Genomic DNA, 21,118 nt, shown 5'->3' on the forward strand with positions numbered 1-21,118 from the left:
AGGGAGAGGGGGAGTGGGAGAGGGAGAGGGGAGAGAGAGAAAGAGAGGGTGGAACTACATATGCGTTTTAAAGTTAAAGTAACAACCTGCACATTAACTGCATCTTAAAGACCTGAATGTGATACTCGATTGGCTTCTTTGAAAGGACTGGCCACATAAACCAGTAAATAAATGGAGTTTCTGTGCTGCTTTCACTGCTATTATCCTGGCCACACACCGCAGTGCCGGCTATCTGTAGAACACAGGTCTAATTGTTTCCCAGGGATCGCTGGAACGGCTCAGAGGAGAAATGCTGATCCCAATTAGTGAGCAGTCTGGGCACAGGTGATTAGGCACATCTGGCGACAGCAAAGCTTCAAACAGGGGCGATGAGTAATTGGCCAACGGAGAGAGAGAGGAGAGAGAGAGAGAGAGAGAGAGAGAGGGAGGGAGGAGAAAGAGAGAGAGGGAAGGACTGGGTGAGTAAGAGGAGAGAGGGAATGAGAGAGAGAGAGAGAGGAGAGAGGGAAGTAGAAAGGGAGGGAGAAGGAGAGGGATAATGAGAGAGCGAGAAAGAGAGAGGGGACGTTGGAGGGAGGGAGTGAGAGGGGAGGTAGAGAGATGGAGGGAGGGAGGGAGAGAGAGTGAGAGAGGGAGAAGTGGAGAGAGAGAAAGAGCAGGAGAGACCGAGGATGAGGGGGGGGAGAGAGAGGGGATAGAGAGGGGATAGAGAGAGGAGAGAGAGCGGGGAGAGAGAGGAGGGGAGAGGGGGAGAGAGAGAGGGGGGGAGAGAGAGAGGGGGGGAGAGAGAGAGCGAGAGAGACTCAGCTGTCTTTAAGGTCACCATGACAACTATTTGATCACCTAACCACCTACAGAATCTCGGGTGATGCGAGTCTAAAGAGCCTAATGTGTCAGGAGTCATGGAGACAAACCCATTAAACAGAGTGCGGCAGAGAATAAGGTTGAGGGCAGGAAGATCATACGGAGGCAACTGCTTTGAATTAGCGAGCGCACAGGGATGCCAGTGTACAAAGACTCAGTCTTTATACAGGATAGGCACCTTCTCCCCAGCTCAGCGGAGAGTGCCTGGACATGTTAGCGAGCTCTTAACAGAAATCAATAGCAGATGGGAGAGGCTCACATATTGATCGAGACCGGTGGCCTGTACTTGACCTGCCTCGGCAGAAACTCCCAAAGGGTTAAAATCTTTAGCAGCACAATAGCCTTCTATACGGACCTCCAGGCAACCAATTTACACGTGCTGGATTTTCCCAGAACCAAATTCTCTCTTGCGTCCACAGTCTGAAATCTGGTTTTTTTGTGTGGATTAATTCCCTGCTTTGGGAAAAGTAAAAGTTGGCCTTTTTTTCGTTCTGTAAATTAAACTTAATCTGTACCTCCACAATTAAGCTTGTCCAATATAACTGGGGGCACACGGAGGAATTATGCACTATAATACCATCGCACCTTTAGGATTACGTTCTGAAGACGACCAACAAAACAATTTAATTCCAAACCCCCCCCCCCCCCCCCCCACTCCTAAAAAAATATTCCCGCAACATTTGAGATAACACCTTGGTGTTTCAAGGTGCAACCAGGGGTGTGTGTAGGAAGGGACTGCAGATGCTGGTTAATATTGAAGATAGACACAAAGTGCTGGAGTAACTCGGTGGGTCTGGCAGCATCTCTGGAGAATTTCACGTTGAAACCCTTCTTCAGACCCAGGAGTACTGCTGGCTACACAATCAAATCCCTAACCAGAAAGAATCTAGAAATAACAGTTTCAATTCACAGTACAGCCATAATTGTTATTTAAAGAAAGCAGATAAAAAGATTTTCGAGGGAGTAATGACCATTCAAGTATTTAATACAAAACACAGCCAAATCCCTTTCTAAATAATGCCGGGATTAGCCTAATGAAGCACTCATTATGCAAAATTGAGTTAATTCTGTTAATCCCCTCCCCCCCCCCCCCTTTAAAACTTGTACCCGTGTCTTAAAACCTTGTCGCTATCGTTCTGTGCTCCTGCCTGCCTGGTGCTTGCTGTCATTTTGCCTTCTGCATCTTTCATTGCTGCTGCAGGGAGAGACACACACAGAGAGGGCTGAGCCCAGCTGGGTAGCAGCTGGGAGCCGAGCCTCAGCTTGCCTGTGGCTACAGTGCGTGCCTTCTGGAGCAGAGACAGAGGTCCAATATAGGTTGGAGGTCCCTCGGCAGTGTGGCTGCCTCTCACCTCCCCCCCTCCCCTCCTCCCCTCCTCCTCTCTCCCATTGCTCTATGGCTGAACTCTCCACTGCATTCAGAAATGGAGCACTCACTCAACCCCCCCCCCCCCCCCGCCACGGTAACATGAAAGCCTTTGGCAATCCTACAGAAGTAGTTGGAGACACAAGGAACCGCAGATGCTGGACATTTTTCAGCAAGGCTCAAAGTGCTGGGGGAACTCGGCGGGTCGGGCAGCGTCTGCGGAGGGAATTAACGGACAACGTCTCAGGGTCTCCGGTTGGGAGATGGGAATCGGCCCGAATCGTCATCTGTCCATTCCCTCCACACGCTGCCTGACCCATTGAGTTCCTCCAGCTCGTCGTGCTTTGCTGAGGCATAAGTTAATAGCTCGAGCTTTATTTTATTTTATTTTATTTTATTTTAATGCTTTAAATTGGTTCAGGTCCACCACTGATTTTCTGGCAACTTGGTGGTCCGGCACCTCCTTTACTCCGGACAAAATGTTGAAACCCCCCCCCTGCCTCCGATGTCCCCCAGAAATGTGGCAACAAGGCCGGGTGAGGTGGCCGATCTCGACCCCATCGGGACTTCCGTGCCAAATGGCGGGTCGAATTTGCCCCCCGAGGCCGAGGCTCTGGAACTCCGGCCCGGCAAGAGCCAGCAGATCTGTTCCCTCCCACAGGCCGGTATCTCAGCTGCTCGGTGGCCTAAGCAGCAGGCCTTTCCTGTACCGTTGGATTCTCTCGGAGGCCATGACCTCTGTTGGTCGGCAAAACGGACAATCCGGAAAGGCTTAAAGTGCTGGAGTAACTCAGCGGGACCGGCAGCATCTCTGGAGAGAAGGAACGGGTGACGTTTCGGGTCGAGACCCTTCTTCAGGGATTCCTTTTCTCCAGAGATGCTGCCTGTTACTGAGTTACTACAGCATTTTGTGTCTATCTTCGGTTTGAACCAGCATCTGCAGTTCCTTCCTAAACATCTAATTTAGAAAGGCTCTGGAACCAAGGGTGGTGGACCTATAGTGGTTCATTGTTATCACTGTACAGAATTACAGTGAAAAACTTTGTTTGCATGCTGCCCAGTCAAATAATAATGTAAAACTCATGTAATGAATACAATCCATCCTTACATTACTGCAATGGCTATAACTAATAGAAAAATGTCAGATTGCAGAATATTACACATACACAACAGTGTTACAGCGATGTAACGAGATGTCTTTGGAGCTTCTTTAATCTATGACTATCATTGTACTCAATTTTCTCTGTGATCTCAGTTTCTCAGTACTTTGGAAGAATCGCACTGTTAATTTGCAGGTTGAACTATGTTGGTCACAGAGAGAGATACCGGGTGGAGACAGACCTTTCAGCCCATTGTATATGAAGGAACTGCAGATGCTGGTTTAAACCGAAGATAGGCACAAAAAGCTGGGGTAACTCAGAGGGTCAGACAGCAGAAAAGGAATGGGGATGTTTCGAGTCAAGACTCTCTTCAGACTAGACTCAAAACGTCACCTATTCCTTTTCCCCAGAGATGCTGTCTGACCCTCTGAATTACTCCAGCTTTTTGTGTCTATCTTCAGCCGATTGGGTTTTTACAATAATCCTAGCCCCATTTTACTTCCCCACATTCACATCAATTCCCTCTGAGATTCCACCCCCTCATCAGCACACTAGAGCAATTTGCCTCCCAACCACAAGTCTTTGGAATGTGGGTGGAAATGGGACTTGATCGTGGGGTGAACGTGCAAACTCCACACCAACAGCACCCGAGGTCAGGATCGAACCTAGGTCGCTGGTGCTACGAGGCTGTCCCACTCCCAATGTATTCGTATTCCGACTCCCTCGCCTCCCGATCACCCAACTCTCTCTCCCCCATCCCTCCCTCCCTCCTCCCCTGATCCCCATCTCCTGCCCGCCACATGTCCCTCTGTCTCCTCCGACACCCCGTTCAATTGCAGGCCCTCCATTTTGTTCTCTTCTCCCCTCCCCCACCTTCCCCGTTAGAACCGGTCAGTTCTGATGAAAGATCATGGCTTTGAAACGTTAAGAGCTCGGAGCAAGAGTTGGCCTTTCTTCACTGTCTGAAGTCTGCACTGCTGTTCACTGGGTACCCGGCCCATCCCCCTCTTCAGCGCCGGTGATCGTGCTGTCCCCGTTATCCCGTTATCCATCCCCGTTATCCCGCCACCTCTGTACTGCCACGCCACAGCCCTCTGCGTCAGAGAATTCCAAAAATTCACCCAACTGCTGAGTGACAAAATCTCCCCATTAGTTTTAGTTTTAGTTTTGAGATACAGCGTGGAAACAGGCCCACTGCGCAGCACCACTAATTGGTCCGCGCCGACCAGCGATCCACGCACATTAACGCTATCCTACACCCACTAGGGACAATTTTTACATTTATACCAAGCCAATTAACCTACATACCTGTACGTCTTTGGAGTGTGGGAGGAAACCGAAGATCTCGGACAAAACCCACGCAGGTCACAGGGAGAACGTACAAACTCCGTACAGACAGCACCCGTAGCCAGGATCGAACCCGGGTCTCCGGCGTTGCATTCGCAGTAAGGCAGCAACTCTACCGCTGCACCACCGTGCAGTGCCTTATTCCAAAATTATCCGCGGAAACTGCCTGAATTTCCAGGCACCTTCCCTTTTATGTTAGACTTCCAGCATCTGCAGTATTTTGCATTTTTCTCAGCACACACTCATGCTTTTTGTTCATTGTACTGGGAGGAAAATTGGATGTAAATATCCACGGTTGGACGAGCCTTCCCCTCCGACTAATTATACAGGAGACCTTGCCTGGAAATCAATGGGAGGTTAATTCTCGATGAGCCTGCAGTGAGAAAGCCTGAACTGTTTTATTCCAGTGTGGTGAGACATCAAGGGATCACACACTCCTTGATCATGGCTTCAACCAGTGAGGAGCCCCAATTAAATTGAGATTTTTAATTTTTAGTTTAGAGATACAGCGTGGAAACAGGCCCTTCGGCCCACCTAGGCTGCGCCGACCCTGTACATTAGCACTATCCTACACAATAGGGACAATTTTTAACTTTTAACGAAGCCAATTAACTTACAAGCCTGCACGTCTTTGGAGTGTGGGAGGAAACCGGAGATCTCTGAGAAAACTCACGGGGAGAACGTGCAAACTCCATACAGAGAGCACCCGTAGTCAGGTTCAAAGCCGGGTCTCTGGTCCTGTGAGGCAGCAACTCTACCGATGCCACGCCGTGCTGAGATAATGAGATTGCCAAGGGCAGTAGTATTGGGGGTGGTGAGGTGGGTGTACAGCTCAGGCACTGGTATTTGCCCTCCTCCCACCCCCACTGCCACTGACGCTACAGATCCTGAAGACCAAGAGCTAGGGACAGGGGCACAACGCATGCACGGGAGGAACGTGCAAACTCCACACGGACAGCACCTGAGCTCAGGATTGAACCTGGGGTCTCTGGCGCTGTGAGGCAGCGGTTCTACCAGCTGTGCCACTGTGCTGCGTGAACAGTGTGGTTCAACATGCAGCTACTAAACTGTTGGAGGAGCTCAGCGGGTCGAGCAGCATTTATGGATTGAGAAGAATGGTCGACATTTTGGGAGGGAGACGTGAACTGGAACAGTGACTGATTTTAGTTTAGTTTATAGATACAGCGCGGAAACAGGCCCTTCGGCCCACTGAGCCTGCGCCGACCAGCGATCCCCGCACACTAATACTATCCTACACACACTAGGGACAATTTATAGTGTGACCAAACCCAGGTAGCCTGCAAACCTGTACGTCTTTGGAGTGTGCGGTGAAAACCCACGCAGGTCACGGGAAGTGCGTGCAAACACCCTACGCACAAGCACCCAGAGTCAGGATGGAATCTGGGGCTCTGGTGCTGTGAGGCAGCAACTCTACCACTGCACCACCGTGCCACGCCCACTGATGTTGAGGGTCACCATTTTCTTTGCCAAGGCAATTGCACTGGAGTCCCAGCTCACTGAGATGCCTGTCCCACCAGGGTAAGCCAAACTTGGACCAACACTCGGTCAGATCCGACTCCCAGTCCTTACTGCCATCAACCGGAACGGCAGGAATCTGAGGAAGGAGAGTTCCCTTGTCCTTAATAATTTACGTTTTGTTTTATGTTCTTAATTACTTTAGAAAGCTTTTAGTTCTTTTCAATATTTAATAAAAAGAATTAATGATTCAGTTTTAAAATCTTGCTAAATGCCAGACAAGTTGAGAAATGTTTCTATCCCCTTACAGATTTGACAGCAAGCCAAGCTGTGGGTGTTGCATTCTGAAAGATTCGGAGGCTCTCCTTATCCAGTTGGATGAGGTAATTGCCTTAGGCTAGGAATATTAGGAACATTCATTTTTACAAAACTCATGGGTAATTTAGGCTTATGTTTAGACAATAGACAATAGGTGCAGGAGTAGGCCATTTGGCCCTCACTGTGATCATGGCTGATCATCCACACTCAGTGCCCCGTTCCTGCCATATTCACTGACTCCACTATCGTTAAGAGCTCTATCTAACTCTCTTGAAAGCATACAGAGAATTGGCCTCCATTGCCTTCTGAGGCAGAGAAATCCAGATTCACAACCCTCTGTGTGAAAAAGTTTTTCCTCATCTCCGTTCTAAATGGCTTAGCTTACCCCTTATTTTTAAACTGTGGCCCCTGGTTCTAGACTCCCCCAACATGGGGATTATTGTCACGTGGACTGCGATACAGTTTTGCACGCTATTCAATCAGATCAGATAATACTAATAAATACAATCATGTCAACCCCAAGTCCAATAGGTAGAGCAAAGGGGAAGATATAGAGTATAAAATATAGTTCTCAACATTGTAGCACATCAGTTCCATGGACAAAGTCCAATGTTCTAAATAAGTTGGCCATGAATCAGACAGCAGAATTTAACTAGAACACTGAACAAAATGGTGCCAGATTTATAGGTAGCAAAGCGACTTAAAAGAGTAGAGCAATTGTATCAAATGATGGTAGATCCTCCTCTGGGAAGAGCACGCAAACAATCGCCACGCACTGGCGCTGCCTTTTTCCTGCATTTCCACGAAAATAAGCCTTGAAAAGCTGCGCGAATTCCCCGAAAAAAACTCACAATTGCACAAAAAAAGGAGACAATGCTAACGGCGAATGTGTGTTTTCATCTGCAATTAAAGCCGCTTGGTCGACACGGACAAGGTGGGCCGAATGGCCAGTTTCCATGCTCTACTGCTCTGAGACTACAGACAGGCCATTTGCCCCACACTTTGGCCAGTTCTCATGCTACATACACCTGCTCCTCCTCTCAATCCCATTTACACCAATCCTATTATCAGAATGTCACAATCCTTTCACCTTCATTCACCTTCATTCACCTTTATTCCACATTTACAGGTGCCCTCCTCTAATTCCCCAATTACTGGTGCCCTCCTCTAATTCCCCAATTACTGGTGCCCTACTCTAATTCCTCATTTACGGGTGCCCTCCCCTTATTGTCATTTACAATAGACAATAGGATGCAGGAGTAGGCCATTCGGCCCTTCGAGCCAGCATCGCCATTCAATGTGATCATGGCTGATCATCCCCAATCAGTACCCCGTTCCTGCCATCTCCCCATATCCCCTGACTGCTATCTTTAAGAGCCCTATCTAGCTCTCTCTTGAAATTATCCAGAGAACCATCCTCCACCGCCCTCTGAGGCAGAGAATTCCTCAGACTCACAACTCGCTGTGAGAAAACGTTTCCTCATCTCCGTTCTAAATGGCTTGCCCCTTATTCTTAAACGGTGGCCCCTGGTTCTGGACTCCCCCAACATCGGGAACATGTTTCCTGCCTCTAGCGTGTCCAAACCCTTAACAATCTTATATGTTTCACTAAGATATCCTCTCATCCTTCTAAACTCCAGAGTGTACAAGCCCAGCCGCTCCATTCTCTCAGCATATGACAATCCCGCCATCCCGGGAATTAACCTTGTATTTACGGGTGCCCTCCCCTAATTCCCCATTTACGGGTGCCCTCCCCTAATTCCCCATTTACGGGTGCCCTCCCCTAATTCCCCATTTACGGATGCCCACCCTTATTTCTCCATTTTCTGGTGCCCTATAAAAGAGCAAAATCAACTCAGGGGCCTATTCAGATTATGAACCACTTTGATCGAATTAACAAGAGATCTTTGTCCGTGGAAAGACCAGAAGAAGGAAAAGTAAATTCAGCCACTAATAGAAATTCAATATAGAGATTTGAAATGGAAATGGATATTTAGGGAATGGAGGAATGTTGATTGTGTGAAGGCAGATATCAGTTTAACTTGGCATCATTTTTGGCAGTGACATCTTGGGCTGAAGGGCCTGTTCCTGACCTATGTTCTAAATCCAATTGCTCAGGGTGGTTACGAATGTTTGCAACACTTGCTGGAAGAGGGTCAGAAAGATTAATACAAATATTTTACAGCAGATTTAATTACGACTTTTAAAAGACATTTGGACAGGAAGGTCGACACCAAATGCTGGAGTAACTCAGCGGGACAGGCAGCATCTCTGGAGGGAAGGAATGTGTGACGTTTAGGGTTGAGACCCTTCTTCAGACTTAAATGGGCGATTTTTCAGGTCGAGACTCTTCTTCAGACAGGAGGGGTTTGGAGGTCTATGGGCCAAATGCTGGCAAATGAGAATCGCCCAGTTTGTGCTGGCAAAAACATGGAAAATGCGGGAAATATTCAGCAGGTCAGGCAGCATCTTCGGAAAGGGAAACAATCAACGTTTTACCTTGAGGACCCTTCAGCCTGCCCAGTGCTGAGTCTTTCCTGCACATTCTAGTTCTGTTTCAGATTTCTGGCAATTTAAAACATTTTTCATTTATTGCTACTAACGATGATTGTTTGAACAAGTAACATGTCTGTGGAATTCTCTGCCTCAGAGGGCGGTGGAGGCAGGTTCTCTAGATGCTTTCAAGAGAGAGCTAGATCGGGCTCTTAATAATAGTGCAGGGGATATGGGGAGAAGGCAGGAACGGGGTACTGATTGGGGATGATCAGCCATGATCACATTGAATGGCGGTGCTGGCTCGAAGGGCCGAATAGCCTACTCCTGCACCTATTGCCTATTGTCTATCAACACATTGAGGAGGAAGTGGATAGGATAGTACAGGACGGAATAGGGCTGAATGGTCTCATTTATTCCCACAGCCTGTCAGTATTATGATGGTGTACAGCTGTCCGTGTCCACATCTCCAGCTCCCCCCCCCCCCCACCGAGGTTGCAGCTACTAACAACATCTCTCCTTCACACCCATCTCCCCTCTCGGTGGAATATTTTCAAAACCTACCTTTAGATTTAAAGCCACAGCTTTCATCATCAGAGCTGCTGTCAGAGTCAAAGAGATCCCTGAATTCTTTCTTGTCTTTCTCTTTGCTCTCTTGCAACTTCCTGCGTTTGATCTCCGGGAAATGCAGGTCTTCCAGCTGGAGAGAGGCACATGAAATATAAAATAAGCAGTTACTACAAAGTCAGTCCCATGCGCAGCGGAGACTTAAAACACCAAGCCAGGGTCTGACCCCATCTCCGGTTCATTAGACAGCGATCGGCAATGACCAATTTATAAAACTAACGGCAAATGTGACATCCCTTCCAGACTGACTGACTGCTCAGGCACCTCTGTTTCATCACTGGACCCTTGGTAACTGGAAGGAAGATTATTACACTGGGACACCAAGAAAGAGAGTTAGAAATTGGTGCCTGGAGCTATGCGGTGAATCTCCTCCACCCCCCCCCCCCCCACCCCCACCCCCAATCTCTCAGGAAGCTCAAAACTCTTTTCGGTAAAAGAGAATTGCAAAATGTTGTGTTCCTGTTGGAACTATATATTTTTTAAAGCTTTTTTTCCTCTTTGGCAAACACTGTCAACAAGCTGATGCGGTGAATTGGTGGAATGTTTTGAAAGGATCTACCAGATTTGGCTTCATGGAACTCCTACATCAACAGATGATCACGGCACTAATATCGAAGGATTCATGTGTTGGGGACTTAAAACCCATTAGACGAGGGCATCATTGTTGAACACAAATCCTGCTGCTCACTGCCTTTTACAAGGCTCCTTGCACCTTGGATGACTGACAGGGCTCAAGGGGAGCACCTTGATGCATCATTCCAAAACACTTCCCACTTTAATGTCTCGGCAACAGAGCTGTTATCTCACAGCGCCAGAGACCTGGGTTCGACCCTGACTACGGGTGCTGTTCATACGGAGTTTGTACGTTCCCCCCCGCGATCGCGTGGGATTTCTCCGACTTGCTCCCACATTGGCGTCTCTAATTTGTCCCCAGCGTGTAGGATAGCACTAGTGTACTGGGATGGCTGGTCGACGCAGACTTGGTGGGCCAAAGGGCCTGTTTCTGAGCCTTATGTCTAAACTAAACTAAATTAGTGAGGCTCTCGCTGTGTGAACTCAAATTGGAAAAAGGATATCCATTAAAAAATTGCTTGAATTGTTCTTCCTGTTTTAACATTTGCCTTCTTGGAATGGCAACAGTGAGTCGGATTTAAAATAAGTAATATTGTTATGATAGATCTGCAAGAGAAGAAAGCAGAACCAACCTTGCACAAAACCTGCTGTGCAGAGACAAACTTAGTGTGTTAGTATTGGTGATTTGATTATTTTACCACTCATCATTTTACTGTACAGTCAAAGAATCAAACAGCACACAGTCAGGCCCTTCGACCCAACTTGTCCATGCGACCAAGGCATCTTCCTAAGCTAGTCATAAGTCATAAGTTCATAAGCGATAGGAGTAGAATTAGGCCATTCGGCCCATCAAGTCTACTCTGCCATTCAATCATCTGTCTCTCCCTCCTAACTCCATTCTCCTGCCTTCTCCCCATAACCTCTGGCACCTGCACAGTGTCATAAACTGCTGAGAGTCCCATGTGCCTGCATTTGGCCCACATCCCTCCAACTCTTTCCTCTCTATATACCTGACCAAATGACCTTTGTACAGTGTGATTGTGCTACCTATGTAGACGCTACCACTTCCTCTGGCAGTTTGTTGCCGAGACCCACCACATTCGGTGGGGATATGAAAAAATAACTTGCCCCCTTTGATCTCGATCCCTTTTGAATCTGTATCTCTCGCCTGAAACACTCGCTTCAAGTTTTAGACTTCCCTGTTCTTGGATAAAAGGTTGTGACTGTCCACCCCATCTAAGCTCCTCATCATCTTAGAAATCTCAATGAGGTCAACATTTGACATGACAATGACATGAGGTCACTTGTTCCAGGAAATGTCCCAGCTTCCCTGATTCAAGTCAAGTCAAGTCAAGTTTATTTGTCACATACACATACGAGATGTGCAGTGAAATGAAAGTGGCAATGCTCGCGGACATTTGTGCAAAAGACAAACAACCAAACAAACTATAAACACAATCATAACACACATATGCCTTTACATAATAAATAATGGAAGGAAAAACGTTCAGTAGAGTTAGTCCTTGGTGAGATAGGCCTTGACAGTCCGAATGGCCTCTGGGAAGAAACTCCTTCTCAACCTCTCTGTTCTCACCGCATGGCAACGGAGGCGTTTGCCTGACCGTAGCAGCTGGAACAGTCCGTTGCAGGGGTGGATTATTCCCCTTATTACTGAAGCTCTCCAGCCCTGGTATATGCGGGTGGGATCTTTGGGTGGGTGGGACTTATTCCAGGCCAGCACTTGATGTGATGCAGGTCTGAATGGAACATCCGCAAGAAACAAGGAGAAGGGGTCTCGACCCGAAACTTCACCCATTCCTTCTCTCCAGAGATGCTGCCTGTCCCGCTGAGTTACTCCAGCATTTTGTGTCTATGCAAGAGACAAGAGCTCGGCTTGGCAGAGCTGAACCCACTGGACCAAACTGCATAGTTATACACCATGGAAGTAGGGCCTTCACCCCAACTTGCCCATGCCGACCAAGGTGCCCCATCTACACTAGTCTCACCTGTCCGCGTTTGGCCCATATCCCTCTAAACCGTTCACATCCATGCACTTGTCCAAATGTATTTTACAGTACCTGCCTCAACTACCTGCCCTGGCACCTTGTCCCAGATACCCACCAGATACCCACCTTGTTCCAGATACCCACCACCCTCTGTGTGAAAACATTGCCCCTCGGGATCCTATAAAATCTTATCCATCGAACCTCAAACCTATGTCCTCTGTTTCATGATTCCCCGACCCTGGGTAAAACACTACGCATCTACCCTCTCTCTTCCTCTCATGATCTTATACACCACCCCTCATCCTCCTGCGCTCCAGGGAATAATGTCCTCGCCTGCCCAACCTCGAGCAACTGAAACAAAAAATAAATTGCATTTACTCTGCTACCCTCTGGGAGGCGATTCAGGACTCTGAAGGCTCGCACCGGTAGACTAAAAAATAGTTTCTACCCATGTGCGATAAAAGAGCTAAATTCCAACAGAGAATGCTGGGGAAGCAAAGTGTAATTCCAAGAAATGCCGCCAAATTCTTTTAAATTCTTTTAAATTCTTTTAAAATACCTATTTATTATTTACTAATAAGTGTACAATGTGTTAATGGTTGTCGTGTTTGTATTTTTTTTAACCGGAGATGTAATGGAATTTCGTTGCACAGTATTGTGCAATGACAATAAACGTATTCATTCATTCCTCTCATGATTCGCCTTATATACCTTTCTAAGATCGCACCTCTATAAGATCAAATCCTAGCCTCCCCAACCTTTTCCTACGTGCCTGAGCAATTGAAACTGGAAAAAAAACTGCAGACGCAGGAAACCTGCAATAAATGGTTTATTCATCCTAGCAATTCCCCTCATGATTCTATACATCTCATATAAGATTACCCCTCATCCTCCTGCGTTCCGTGGGATAAAGTCCCAGCTTGCCTAACCACTCCCTATAGTTTGGACCCTCAGATGGTGATGGTGGTGTTCTTTGTGGATCAGGTATCAAAGAATTCAAAGCTGTTTGGCTTAACTTGGCTTAAAACATTGTACCTGAGCAGAAATCTAACTCGTCTCTTCCCAACTCGCGAGTGATTTACGGGATCCTTATTGCTTTTACTCTGCTTATTCAATGGATGGGAGGGTCACAGGCAAGGCATTTAACACCCATGCCCTAAATGAAGAGGAATCCAGGGCAACTTCAGAGGGAAGCTGGCAGTCAGCATTGTTGGGGCCGGAGTCACACAGGTGGGACTGGGAGAGGGCAGCGGACCTGATAAATGGATATAAAACTATGAGAGGCATAGATAAGAGTAGACCGTTGATTTTAGTTTGGTTTACATTAGAGATACTGCGCAGAAACAGGCCCTTCGGCCCACCGAGTCCACGCCGACCAGCAATCCCCGCATACTAACATTAACCTACACACATTAGGGACAATTTACATTTACACCAAGCCAATTAGCCCGCAAATCTGTAAGTCTTTGGAGTGTGGGAGGAAACCGAAGATCTCGGAGAAAACCCACGCAGGTCACGGGGAGAACGTATAAACTCCGTACAGACAAGCGCCCGTAGGCAGGATCGAACCCGGGGCTCTGGCGCTGTAAGGCAGTATGGCTCCCTACCTCTATGCCACCGTGCCGCCCAAACCTTTTCCCCAGGGTGGAAATGGCAAGGACTGTAGGATGTAGCTTTAAGGTGGGCAAGAGGGGGCAAAGCTTAATGGAGATGCGCAGGGCAACGGGGCAAGTTTTTTCTCACACAGAACATGGCAGGTGCCTGGCACATGCTGCCAGGGGCTGTGGGGGAGGCAGATATGATAGTGGCGTTTACGGATGGCAAGTAAAGAATTTGCCGGTGTCACTCCTCTGACTAAGCAAAGCTGAGAGGTTTTAAGATCTGAGGAAAGATTAAGAGGGTTTTTAATCGGCACATTATATATTAAAGGAACAGAGGGATATGGATCAGAGGCGGCTAGTTGAACTTGGTATGCTCGGCACAGATACTGTGGGCTGAAGGGCCTGTTCCTGTGCTGTCCAGTTCTATAGCATAAAATTGGGGGAAGTCCCAATCTCAAAATATGGGTAAATAAAGCATTCAGGGGAACAGTGGGAAGAAATGTCTTCACCCAAAGGGGAGAATCTATAAAGCGTTCTACTCACCAAGAATAGGAAGGCTATGTTAATGAGGTCTGAAGATGGAGTTATTAAGGCGTTTTGCAGTAATTAGGGGAAATGAGGTTGGTGTTGGAAAAGGGTCGCAAGGTGAAATATAGACGATGATCTGACTAGACACAGTAGATGCAAGGGGATGAATATTTTGCTCCTACTGTTCCCCACAAACCTATGTAACCAGACGGGATGCTCAATAAAGGGGAGGTCTATAGTTACTATTAGCATTGTAGATCATTTATTTTCATTTAATTATTTTAATTTAGATTCCTTCGTTGTCACATAGAACAGTGCAGCTCAGGAACAGGCCCTTCGGCCCGCAGTGTCTGTGCCGAACATGATGCCAGGTTAATTTAATCTCCTCTGCCTGCACCTGATCCATATCCATCCCTATCCAAAAGTCTCTTAATGTCCACTATCCTATCTGCCTTCACCACCACCCCTGGCAGCTCGTTCCAGGCACCTAGCACTCTCTGTAGAACAAACATGCCGCACACATCCCCTATCAACTTAGCTCCCCTTATCTTACAACTATGCACTGTGGTCTTTGACATTTTCACCCTGGGGAAAAAGGTTCTGATTGTCTACCCTGTCTATGCTGAACATGATGTTATCAGGGTGAGGTGCTCAAGCAAAGGAGCATAGAAAAGCAGAAAATAGGTGCAGGTGTAGGCTATTTGGCCCTTCCAGCCAGCACCGCCATTCAACATGATCTTGGCTGATCATCCAAAATCAGTACCTCGTTCCTGCTTTCCCCCCCATATCCCTTGATTCCGTTAGCCCTAAGAGCTAAATCTAACTCCCTCTTGGAAACAGAGCACCAACAAGTCAACCCCCACCGAGCAGCTCGACATAGGTGCACGATGAAGCAACACGTCACACAGCTGTAGAGTTGCTGCCTTACAGCACCAGAGATCAGGGGTTCGATCCCGACTATGGGTGCTGTCTGTACAGAGTTTGTACGTTCTCCCCGAGACCTAAAGAAGGGTCTCGACCCGAAACATCACCCATTCCTTCAGTCCAGAGATGCTGCCTGTCCCGCTGAGTCACTCCAGCATTCTGTGTCCACATCCCCGTGACCTGCGCCGCTTCTCTCCGGGCGCTCTGGTTTCCTCCCGCAGCCCAATGACGTACAGGTTTGTGGCTAAAGGTATCAGGGGGCATGGAGAGAAGGCAGGTACAGGATACTGAGTTGGATGATCAGCCATGATCATATCGAATGGCGGTGCAGGCTCGAAGGGCCGAATGGCCTACTCCTGCACCTATTTTCTATGTTTCTCTGTTTCTATGTTAATTGGCTTCTGCAAATTGTCCCTCGAGTGCAGGATAGAACCAGCGTACGGGGTGATCGCTGATCGGTGAGTCAAAGGGCCTGTTTCCACGCTGCGTCTCTAAACCAAACTAAACCGAGCCGCAAGTAAAAAGGTCGCAGCGACCACGGACAAAACCAGGGTCGAAGCGAGAAACATCAAAGCCGTCGACACACTGCATGCCCACACAAGTCTGTAACTTCAAACTCTTGCAACCAGTTTTGAAAAAACAAGTCTTACTTGGTCAGATGAGCTCTGCAATTCACAACATTTTCGGTTGTGGAGGCACACTAATTAAATCACGCGGCCAAAATTCAGAGACCTGAACCTATTAGTGTTCTATAGATAGAAACTGAAAACCTGCTCTGGTGGCAATTTAAATGTGTGTTTTTCATTAACAATCCACTCTAAAATACAGTCGCAGATTCGTACAGCATTGAAACAGCCTCCAACGTTGTCCATGCCGACCAAGGTGCCCCATCTGTGCTAGTCCCACCTGCCCATGTGGGGCCAGACCCTTCGCAAACATTCCTATCCATGTACCTGTACAAACGTCTTTTAAATGTTGTCTCAACTACCTCCTCTGGCAGGTACACAAAAATGCTGGAGAAACTCAGCAGGGGCAGCAGCATCTATGGAGCAAAGGAAATAGGCAATGTTTCGGGCCGAAACCCAAAGGGTTTCGGCCCGAGACGTTGCCTATTTCCTTCGCTCCATAGATGCTGCTGCACCCGCTGAGTTTCTCCCCCATTTTTGTGTACCTTCAATTTCCCAGCATCTGCAGTTCCTTCTTAAATACCTCCTCTGGCAGCTCGTTCCATTCACCCAGCACCCTCCATGTAGAAAAAGTTGCCCCTCAGGCTCCTGTTACGTATTTTTTCCTTCGCACCTTAAACCTATGTCCTCTCAGCCCCGCTGAAGAAGGGTCTCGACCCGAAACGTCGCCTATTTCCTTCGCTCCATAGATGCTGCCTCACCCGCTGAGTTTCTCCAGCATTTTTGTCTACCTCCTCTCAGCCCCGCTCAGTTACTCCAGCACTTTCTGTTTTGAGCGAGTGAGAGGTGGATACAGATGAGGAGGGGTTTGATAGGCTGATTGAGGGAGTGAGGGACAAATTATTGTGGTGACAAAGGGGACAAAAGAGCGTCAGATAAGGAGAGAAGAGGAGGAGAGAAATGTAAAACCGGAGGGTGGGATAAACGAGATAGGTAGCTAACGGGCCTGTCCCACTTGGCCGACATTTGCGCCTCAATTACGCGTCATATGTAAAATAAGTGGTCGCGTCGTTACGCGCGACGTCACGCGCAAATCACGCGTCATCAGGCCGTCTGTTGCGCGTGACGTCATTAGAATACATTGCGGCGCGTGAGATGTTGGAATGCCAGCGTGTGACGCCAATGTGTCAGCGTGCGTACCCAATGTGTCAGCGTGCAAACGCGATACTTCACCCAGGAGGCGCGCGAGGATTTCGTGCAGCACGAAATCCTGGAGCGCCGCGCGATACCGCGCGCAACTCCACTCTCCTCCACGCCTCTCCATGCGCCCATCCCACGCTACCCGCACGCCACCCGTGCGTCACAACGCGACGACCACATTTCTGGAGGTCGCGTAAATGGCGCGAAAATGACGGCCAAGTGGGACAGGCCCTTAACCGAGCTTTGGAAATTGTTCAACACTCTCTTGCTTTGAAACGGGTGAACTTTCTTTCAAAACGCAGGACTACATGAGACATTTGATCTCTCTTATACAGTCGTAGTCATACAGCATGGAAACAGGCCATTCGGCCCAACTTGCCCACAGCAACCCAACATGTCCCATCTACACTAGTCCCACCTGCCTGTGCTTGGCTCATATCCCTCTAAACCTGTCCTATCCATTGACCTGTCTAAATGTTTCTTAAACGTTGCGATAATACCTACATATTATTATATACACAGTGATACTTAATGTCTTGAGGTTAGGTCGATGTAGTTTTAAGTTAAATCAACCCTGTAGTTTATCTTGTTTAAGAAAGAACTGCAGTTGCTGGTAAAATTGAAGGTAGATACAAAATGCTGGGGGAACTCAGCAGGTGAGGCAGCATCTATGGAGAGAAGGAATAGGTGACGTTTCGGGTCGAGACCCGAAACGTCACCTATTCCTTCTCTCCATAGTTGCTGCCTCTCCATAGATGCTGCCTCACCCGCTGAGTTCCTCCAGCATTTTGTATTTAAATCTACCTGTAGTTTATCTGTAGGTAATTGGAGATGGGTGTGGCTAGCTTTGCCAGCTGTCAGGGCGTTTAAATGTCTCTCAACGTACCCGCTCCTTGCCGGTGATTTCCAGTATAATCTCCTTCTCTCTGAGTTTCTTCCAGCTGCTGTAGTACTTCTGCAGCGGCGACACCTCCTCCTTCACCGCCTTCTCCCACGAAGCCTGTGAACAAGATGCAAGAACCCGTTTAAAGTCGATAAAACGGGGTATCTTTGCTGCAAGGTAGACGCTGGAGTAACTCGGCGGGACAGGCAGCATCTCTGGAGAGAAGGAATGGGTGACGTTTCGGCTCGAGACCCTTCTTCAGACCAATAGACAACAGACAATAGACAATAGGTGCAGGAGAAGGCCATTCGGCCCTTCGAGCCAGCACCGCAAGTCAATGTGATCATGGCTGATCATCCCCAATCAGTACCCCGTTCCTGCCTTCTCCCCATATCCCCTGACTCCGCTATCTTTAAGCCCTATCCAGCTCTCTCTTGAAAGCATCCAGAGAACCGGCCTCCACCGCCCTCTGAGGCAGAGAATTCCACAGACTCACCACTCTCTGTGAGAAGAAGTGTTTCCTCGTCTCCGTTCTAAATGGCCGACCCCTTATTCTTAAACTGTGGTTCTCAATCGTTGCTCCAAACTCTCTACAACCTGAAACATTGATACCTTGGGTCCTGGATTATATTTATCTTTCAGTTTGCATCATGGAAAGCGAGTCACTGAGTCGTTCAGCACGGAAACAGGCCATTCGGCCCAACTCGTCCATGCCGCCCAAGATGCCCCATCTAAGGTAGTCCCATTTGCCAGCATTTGGCCCACATCCCTCTAAACCTTTCCTCACCATGTACCTGCGCACATGGAAGAGTGTCATTTAAATGTTGTTACAGCACTTGGGCGGCATGGTGGCGCAGCGGTAGAGTAGCTGCCTTACAGCGCTTGCAGCGCCGGAGACCCGGGTTCAATCCCGACTACGGGCGCTGTCTGTACGGAGTTTGTACGTTCTCCCCGTGACCTGCGTGGGTTTTCTCCGAGATCTTCGGTTTTCTCCCACATCCCAAAGACGTACAGGTTTGTAGGTTAATTGACTTGGTAAATCGTCCCTGGTTTGTGTAGGAGAGTGTTAATGTGCGGGGATCGCTGGTCGGTGCGGACTCAGTGGGCTGAGGGCCTGTTTCTGCGCTGAATCTCTAAACTAAACTAAACTCAACTCAGCCTGCCGCAACAACCTCCTAGGGCAGTTCGTTCCGTCCTCCACATCCTGAGCGGAAACGTTGCCCCTCAGGTTCGTATCAGATCTTGCACCTCTCTCCTTCACACATCTCTTGTTTTTGATCCTTCTACCCTGGATAAATGACTGTGTGCATCCACCCGTTCTATTCCCCTCATGATTTTACACCCCACGATAAGATACACTTTGGCCAGTGAAATCCTGCTAGTGGAAACTTGCTGAGTGCAGATTGTCTGACACATCTCCTGCAGGCACGTTTCAGCTGAGAAACATTCTCAGTTCCCATGGCATTGTGCAGAGAGCCACAGCATAGGCACGGCACGTAGAAGGAGATACTTGACTACACTGCAGTGCAGGAGATAATTTTTGCAAAAATATTTTACACCTTGCTTTCTTCCTTAAACTTTCACATAGAGCATGGAGTTTGCTTTCAGTCCTACTGTGCACACATTTGCTCTATAGGCAATTTTTATAGATTTTATTCTTGCTTGCTGCCTTGCTAACTTTCTAAGGATCAATTCCTTCAATACACAACCACTCTCCTCCCATTAAATCTTCTAGCCTGCTGTTCTGTCTGACTGCATAGACTGACAATTTATGACTTGGGGCGACAGATTGATATTGTTTTATTTTAAACCAGCCTGTAGCTTATCTGCAGGTCATGGGTACAGCTGGCTCCGCTGGCTGTCAGGGGCTTTAAATGTTTCTGAGCTCTGGACATTCAGAAATTCCCCAAAATAGGAAGTGAAATACTTCAATAAAACTACAATAATTCAACTGAAGAATAAATATGAACAAAAACAACCTGACCAAAATATATAAATTGCAAATGTTACTCCATTGTTCAAGAAGGGAGGGACACAGACGTTGGGAAACTATAGGCTTCAATAAAGAAGAGCGGAATGGACATCTTTAGTACAGTTTAGTTTAGACATGCAGCGGGGAAACAGGCCCTTCGGCCCACCGTGTCCGCGCCGACCAGCGATCATACCATAAGCCAGCACCATGCTACATACTGGAAACAATTTACAATTTTTTCCCGAAGCCAATTAACCTACAAACCTGCACGTATTTGGAGTGCGGGAGGAAAGCGGAACACCTGGAGAATACTTATGCGGTCAAGGGGAGAATGTACAAAGCCCGTACAGACAGCACCCGTGGTCGGGATCGAACCTGTGTCTCTGACGCTGTAAGGCAGCAACATTACTGCTGCACCACCGTGCTGCTCCCTGTTTCTCAGCAAAACAAATGGGTAGTCATGTGCTCACAAAAGAAGGAAATGGCAGCGACTGTAACGCGAGTATTTACTGCAAGTGCCATTATGTTTGAGTCTGCTTGACGCACCTGTCACGGGCCAGCACGGGTGGCGCAGTGGGTAAAGGGCCTGTCCCACTTCCACCACCATGAGGCTCGAGGCCACTCGCCTGACACACGCACACACACACGCACACACGCACACACAGAGAGAGAGAGAGAGAGCAAAAACAGGGGCCAGGGAAAGCGGGGGAGCGCTGTCTGAAATTCACACCCACGATGAACAGGAAGGTAAAAGACGGCCGGCATAGCTACGGTAAGTCCTTTAGAGAGCATGGAGGGGGGGGGGGGGGGGGGGGGGGGGGGGGGGAAGGGGAGAGAAGGGAGGGAGAAGGAGTGGAGACAATTTTAAGAAGACAGACAACTTGTAATAAAGTTTAGCGGGCATTTAACCTACCGGTCGGTTTTCCTTGGTTCTGAAAACTCCAATGAGCCAATTAACATTCCTGGTCAGCGAAGGAGATTGCCTACGGCTGCCCTCGACTGCCTATAACTACATAGTGACCCCACTCCACTGCACTACGAGTTCAAAAGAACCATGCCGACCAATCTTTACTTGCGGAAAACTTTTCAGCATGCTGAGAGATTTTCCTCGATTATACTGAGGCGGCGAGTATGCGGGAACGTCTCTCGAGCATGAAGGAGAGTTCCAGTGACCTCCTAGGACCACGTGTCGACCATGTTGCGAGTTTGCGGCG

At 48.2% G+C, this 21,118-nt stretch overlaps 1 protein-coding gene across 1 annotated transcript in view; it reads right to left on the reverse strand.

Annotated features, from left to right (window-relative positions):
• Positions 1-21,118, reverse strand: part of noc2l (NOC2 like nucleolar associated transcriptional repressor) — a 133,379-nt gene that overhangs the window by 20,255 nt on the left and 92,006 nt on the right. Inside the window, exons 16-17 of the mRNA XM_033048528.1 lie at positions 17,936-18,049; positions 9,529-9,664 (exon numbers count right to left, since the gene is read on the reverse strand). Of these exons, the coding sequence (XP_032904419.1) occupies positions 9,529-9,664; positions 17,936-18,049 (250 nt within the window). The remainder of the gene's footprint in view (positions 1-9,528; positions 9,665-17,935; positions 18,050-21,118) is intronic.

This window comes from Amblyraja radiata, chromosome 31, assembly GCF_010909765.2.
Source record: "Amblyraja radiata isolate CabotCenter1 chromosome 31, sAmbRad1.1.pri, whole genome shotgun sequence".
Lineage (NCBI taxonomy): Eukaryota > Metazoa > Chordata > Chondrichthyes > Rajiformes > Rajidae > Amblyraja > Amblyraja radiata.